The sequence below is a fragment of the Trachurus japonicus genome, chromosome 18 (assembly GCF_045865225.1).
Source record: "Trachurus japonicus isolate A0001 chromosome 18, Traja_1.0".
Classification (NCBI taxonomy): domain Eukaryota; kingdom Metazoa; phylum Chordata; class Actinopteri; order Carangiformes; family Carangidae; genus Trachurus; species Trachurus japonicus.
The window spans coordinates 986,277-992,911 of NC_140924.1; the positions used below are offsets into that span (position 1 = coordinate 986,277).

Consider the following 6,635-nt stretch of genomic DNA (forward strand, 5'->3'; position numbering starts at 1 on the left):
TCAACCCATGGTGTGTTCAGGTGCTTGTGTTACAGTAGGACTTCACCACGCTCTCCTCTGGTGCTCAGCAGCAGCTCTGACTCTGTCACTGAGAACACACTGAGTTTTCCTGCAGCACTTGAACGCAGCGTCTGCAGAAAGTTTCTCTTCAGCTGCTTCCTCCTCTACCTGGGCAGCTGTGGCTGCGCTGTATGAATGTGTGTGAATGCTCAGTTTCCCGTGCTATGTCTAGCGCTGCATGAATGTGTGTGAAAGGGTGAATGTGACATAAGTGACCTAAGCGCTTTGAGTGGCAGAGAGACTAGAAAAGCGCTATATGGCAAGTCCATTTACCATTCACCTGGGCACTGATGACATCACCGGCTCTCTGCTCTGTGATTGGCTGCTGGGACTCTAAGACCGAGCTGCTGCCGGACTCGCTGTCAGTTGGTGTCAGTCGTCTCTCAGGTCAACAGACGCTCAGACTGTGTCAGTGAACTACTGACGAAGACCATGATGAAGGTGTCGGAGCTGCTCCTCTTCCTCGGCTGTGTCGTCTGTGTCTGTGCTAACGGTGGTGAGTCCACAACTACTGACACGACTACTGACACGACTACTGACAACTACTGACACTTAGACAACTACTGACACTGAGACAGCTACTGACACAACTACTGAGACTTAGACAGCTACTGAAATAGCTACTGACACTTGGATTACTACTGACACTTAACTATAGACAGTTAAATAACTACTGACACAACTACAGACGGTCAGTGAACCAGGTCTTGTCTGTCCAGGTGTCCATGTGGACATGCAAGTCGTTGGATGTTCAGACTCTGATGGAGAGCAGGCGATCGCTCTGGATGGAGAAGAGAAGTGGGTTGCAGACTTCGTCCATCATAAGGGAGTGGAGCCTCAGCCCAGTTTCATGGATCATATGAGCTACCCGGAGGTATTATATGATAATGCTGAGGCCGATCAACAGACCTGCAGAACAAACCTGAAGATGGTCCGTGTCATCATGAAGGACCTCCCACTGAACAAAGGTAACGTCTGATCTGATCCTCATTTCAGTTAATGAACTTGTTAATATGTAGAAATAATCAGTTCATTATTGCTATTAGTGCTCCGGTCCTACGCAGCTCTGTCCCCACAAACGAAGCACCAGCAGCAGGGCAGTCGGTCGGTGCGTGTATGCTGAGTCCGCTCAGACACTGGAAAGGTCGGCGGGTCCGTCGCTTGTGTCCGCGGAGCAGCTGATTACCGAGCAGCAGAGGTCCGCCGGTGTTTAACGTTTAACCGGGAACTAACGGGACCGAGCTGGGTGAACACAACCGGAAACCAGCCGGAAGTACCAAACTAGAAAAGTAGATCGGAACTATCGTTTGCCAAGAGTTATACATACAAACATAGAAATAAATGACCAGAGCTACTAACAACCAGCCCTACTTGAGTTTCCATCATGAAAGTTTTATCCAATCATCTCTGGTTCAAGCTTCCAGATTTCAACCAGTAGTCATGGAGACATGATGCTCTCCATGTACTGCGGTGTTTGGTCCCGAGTGACAAAAAGCAGGTGTGAACGCAACCGCACTAACTGAAAAATGAAACAATGTATCATTTAACATTTGGAGCCGCACTAGGGTGTGCACTAAACATGTGTGAAAACACCCTTAACCCGTTGCCCGTGAGATCGCCGTCATCACCGGCGATAACGGGGGTATAGCCATACTCTTTCGTGTTTATTTCCGGAATTTAATTCTTTTTTTAATAAAAGCGGGACCCTTCAACCTTTACGTTGATCCCATCGGTGTGCCTGTAGCTTACCCGGAAGCCGAGCAGCCAAGCCTGTAAAATCGGGTCTCCAATAGGGATCTGTGTGCCGTCACATGACAGGCTAAAATCCAATGGGAAAGCTGTGAGTGGTCACATGAGCGGCCAAAGATTGTTTATTTACATCAAGATGGTTGTTCTGTTGTTGCCGTGTATGATACTATCAGGAAATCTCCCGAATCATTTAAAAAAAATGATTTGCTATGCTGATCTGTCCCGGAAAATCCGTTGTTGTGATAGACACATATGTTTTCATAAAGTATCATAAAGTGGATACAATCACCGCAACTCTGTCCGGAGCTTCGCTACTTTTATTTCTCTCTCTGCGGCAGCCATCTCCTGTACCTGATCTGCGGCAGTGACCAGCCCAGTTCCTGAAGCCCCTGCAGCCGAGTTCCCCGACCCCAGCCTCTGGCCCACAGCCCTGCCATGTGTCTCGTTGGGGTCCGGCCAACGCCTGCACCCCGTGCTTCCCTGGTGGTCCGGCCACCTCCTGAGCTGCAGCGTACTCCGGCGCTGCTCCCTGGGCTGCAGTCACCCTTGGACGCCACTCTTGTTCCTACATCGGGGGTCCCGGCGGACGCCACTCCTGTTCTGGCGTCGGGGGTCCCGGCGGACGCCACTCCTGTTCCGGCGTCGGGGGTCCTGGCTGGCACCACCCCTGCGACACTGATCCTCAGCACCCCACAGCTCTGATGTGCCAGAGCTCGGGGTTTCCTGTCTCCAACCTGGTGGCGAGCAGTCCCAGGTTCCCAGCCTCCAGCCGAGGGGCTCATCCACTCCTGTTTCCAGAGTCCAGCCGGTCTTGAGCCCGGCTCCTGTCTCCAGTGTCAAGCTGGTGGTTCAACCGGCTCCTGATTCCTGTGTCCCGCTGGCACCCCAGCCCATCTCTGTCCCGAGACTCCAGTCAGCAGCCAGCCGTCCTCCTGGTCTCCAGTCCCGCAAGCGGCGTTGCCCTTCTGCCCAGCCTTCGGGCCGACCCCCAGACTCTCTGTGCGCTTCTGCCCGGCCTCAGGCCCTCCTGAGTCTCTGAGCCCTCTGCTTGGCCTCTCAGACCGTCCGCCTGAGGTCCCCTACTCTGCCCGTCATGTCCCCTGGTCTTGCCCTTGTGTTACTTCCTGTGTTTTCCCTCCTCACTCTCCCTGCACACCTGACCTGTGTTTCACCTCGTCAGCCCTGCACTGCTCCTTGTGTGTCTGACTGTCGGATTATTGTGTTTGTTGTCATGGTGTTCTGTTCCTTCCTGTGGTTAGTAATTAAAACTTCAGTTTGCAAGTAATATGCCTGTGTAGGCTCCTGCATTTGGGTCCACCTGCTTCTCATCCTGACACTTTGTCTCTGAGTCTCTGTTTCTGTGTTTCTTAGTCTCTGTCTCTGAGTCTCTGTGTCTCTGTGTCTCTGAGTCTCTGTATCTCTGAGTCTCTGTATCTCTGAGTCTCTGTGTCTCAGAGTCTTTGTGTCTCCGAGTCTCTGTGTCTCTGAGTCTCTGTGTATCCGAGACTCTGAGTCTCTGTGTCTCTGTGTATCCGAGACTCTGAGTCTCTGAGTCTCTGTGTCTCTGTGTCTCTGAGTCTCTGTGTCTCTGAGTCTCTGTGTATCCGAGACTCTGAGTCTCTGAGTCTCTGAGTCTCTGAGTCTCTGAGTCTCTGTGTCTCTGTGTCTCTGTGTCTCTGAGTCTCTGTGTCTCTGAGTCTCTGTGTATCCGAGACTCTGAGTCTCTGAGTCTCTGAGTCTCTGAGTCTCTGTGTCTCTGTGTCTCTGTGTCTCCGAGTCTCTGTGTCTCTGAGTCTCTGTGTATCCAAGACTCTGAGTCTCTGGCCCAATTCCAATCCCTCACGGACTCACTGACTTAGAGGTGCGTTCACGGGAAGTCCGTGAGTGTGTGAGGGCTGTTCCACTGTCAGATCATCAAGTCAGTGAGTCAGTGAATGAGCCCTTACTGCCCCCTTACTGTAAGTCAGCACCGATGCTGACTTTGGGTAAGCAAATTACCCACAGTTCATAGCGTTGTGAAGTCAAACACATGGGATGCCGTCGGAACACGAGTGTTAAAAAAAAAAGAAAAGTAAATTAACACACGTAGACAGAGAGAGCTCCGCTGTCCCTTTATTGTTAATGGACAGGAGCAGCAACAAAAAAAGAAAGAAAGAAAAGAAAGAACAAGTTCAATATTAACGTGCGGTTTGTGATTATTGATGATGATTTGATCAGATCTGAGCCAGGAATATTTTGTTTTGAGTCCGCGTCCCTCATACACGTTGGGTCTCATTCATGAAACGTGAGCAGCACGGATTTCTGTGTAAACCCTGAGCAGCGCAAATTTACGTGCGATTTCCGCATTCATCAATCTTTTAGTAGTGCTGATTTTTTCGTAGCTACTCACAAAATCTACACCTGCTCCGGACTGTGTGTAGCGCTTGTGTAAATGTAGGAATGCAAATAAATACTGCTTGTCACTGTTGAAAATTACAATTTTAATCCGTATTACTCTCTCTCATGTTCAAAATACGCCGACGCCTTTGAAACACGTAATTTAAACATGACAAACAATTAGAAATATTTGGAGAGAGAGACGTTTTAGGGATCGGACACGCACAAACACGTCAAGGCTCCATCTAATGATGATAATAATCTGATATAAAACCGGAAAAAACTTTTTTGTGTTGCTACAGTATACGCTCGGTGGGCGCACACTTCACCCTGCGCAGCAGCGCAGTCAGCACCGGTTTGGATGGAGCTGTGACAGACGGCTGGTGCTTCTGTAACAATATAACCTGCCTATATAACTTCATGTGTTGATACAACCATGCTCCTCTACAGCTGAGGCTGTGAAGAGCCTCCTCCTCCCGTCGCTGCTGTAGCTCTGTAGTTGTGTGTAGCCTACGTATATATATATATATTTTTTCATGTTTCATATCGAACTATTCTGGCTTTACTTCTTAAACGGTTCTTAAATCAAACAAAGAAAGGCCTACTTAATTCACTAAATCTGTTTCTTCCCTCCACACCTTTGACCTGTCCCAGTCACACCACCAACAGAAGAGAATTAAATATTTTTTCTGGACTCTACTTCACCCAAAATGACTTTGATCCGCGATCTCTCTTTTTTCTCTCTCTCCCTCTTTCCTCGTTTGCGTCATGGCTGCAGGTGAACAGGATTCACCTACCTCCTAATATGGTGGTCAGGATCTCCTTATATGGCTATTCATGTATGGAGATCTATGCTAATTGCTGATCACCGGGGGCGTGTTGTTAGTTTACGATGTGTTGGCATTCATGAAGTTACACACGTGTTTACGATCAAATCTGAGTTTCCCGCACCGTTCATGAATCCGCAGTAGAGTTTTAGTAGAGTGAGCTTTTATGTGCAAATCTACACACAAATTTACTCACGTTTCATGAATGAGACCCGTTGTGAGTGTTGAAAGTACGGTAAATTATCGGCCCAAGACCGGAGTCAACAACATTTTGTTGTCAAGGTAACGTGTCGTGAGAGTGGGTGAGTGCTGTTCCATTCATGTTTACAGCATCTGGACCCTCACAGACTCTCACACTCTGTCACTTAGAGCTGACGTCACTTAAGTCAGGGAGGGGTCAGGGCTTGAGTCCTTAGGGGGCGGATTGGAACTGGGCCTCTGTGTCTCTGTGTCTCAGATCCTCCATCCGGTCCAGTTGTCTACAGCAGAGACGATGTGGAGCTGGGCCAGAAGAACACTCTGCTGTGTCATGTGACCGGCTTCTATCCTGCTCCTGTCCTCGTCCACTGGACCAAGAACGGACAGAACGTGACTGAAGGATCCAGCATCAACGTTCCGTATCCCAACGGTGACGGTTCCTTCAGACAGACGTCCAGGCTGGACGTCGTCCCACAGCTGGGGGACACGTACGGCTGCACCGTCACACATCTGGCTCTGGACCAACCGCTGACCCGCTTCTGGGGTGAGGCTCTGTCTGTCTGTCTCCAGATGTGTCTCTAACATGTCTCTCTCTGTGTCTCCAGATGTGGAGGTGCAGCAGCCAGATGTGTGTGTCTCTAACATGTCTCTCTCTGTGTCTCCAGATGTGGAGGTGCAGCAGCCAGCTGTGTCTCTAACATGTCTCTCTCTGTGTCTCCAGATGTGGAGGTGCAGCAGCCAGCTGTGTGTGTCTCTAACATGTCTCTCTCTGTGTCTCCAGATGTGGAGGTGCAGCAGCCAGCTGTGTGTGTCTCTAACATGTCTCTCTCTCTGTCTCCAGATGTGGAGGTGCAGCAGCCAGCTGTGTGTGTCTCTAACATGTCTCTCTCTGTGTCTCCAGATGTGGAGGTGCAGCAGTCAGCTGTGTGTGTCTCTAACATGTCTCTCTCTGTGTCTCCAGATGTGGAGGTGCAGCAGCCAGCTGTGTGTGTCTCTAACATGTCTCTCTCTGTGTCTCCAGATGTGGAGGTGCAGCAGCCAGCTGTGTGTGTCTCTAACATGTCTCTCTCTGTGTCTCCAGATGTGGAGGTGCAGCAGCCAGCTGTGTGTGTCTCTAACATGTCTCTCTCTGTGTCTCCAGATGTGGAGGTGCAGCAGCCAGATGTGTGTGTCTCTAACAGGTCTCTCTCTGTGTCTCCAGATGTGGAGGTGCAGCAGCCAGCTGTTGGACCAGCTGTCTTCTGTGGACTGGGTCTGACCGTGGGTCTGCTGGGCGTGGCTGCTGGAACCTTCTTCCTCATCAAAGGGAACGAGTGCAGCTGATTGGCTGTGGCTGATGATGTCATGTTCTGTCTGTATCAGCTGCAATACATTTTCAAAATAAAAGTACAAACCATGAGTGTGTTTAATGAGTGTGTGTTTATA

The 6,635-nt window shown here is 49.9% G+C and overlaps 1 protein-coding gene across 2 annotated transcripts; it reads left to right on the forward strand.

Moving 5' to 3' along the window:
* Nucleotides 1-349: 349 nt before the first annotated feature.
* Nucleotides 350-6,562, forward strand: LOC146968243 (RLA class II histocompatibility antigen, DP alpha-1 chain-like). 2 transcript variants are annotated; one of them, XM_085806339.1, is made up of 4 exons: nt 350-553; nt 780-1,028; nt 5,470-5,754; nt 6,412-6,562. In XM_085806339.1, exons 1-4 carry the CDS (start codon nt 493-495, stop codon nt 6,531-6,533), a joined length of 717 nt encoding a protein of 238 aa, XP_085662465.1. In that variant the 5' UTR covers nt 350-492; the 3' UTR covers nt 6,534-6,562. The 2 variants fall into 2 exon arrangements, with proteins under 2 accessions (XP_085662465.1, XP_085662464.1); XM_085806338.1 differs by having other exon boundaries at nt 410-556.
* Nucleotides 6,563-6,635: the final 73 nt, after the last annotated feature.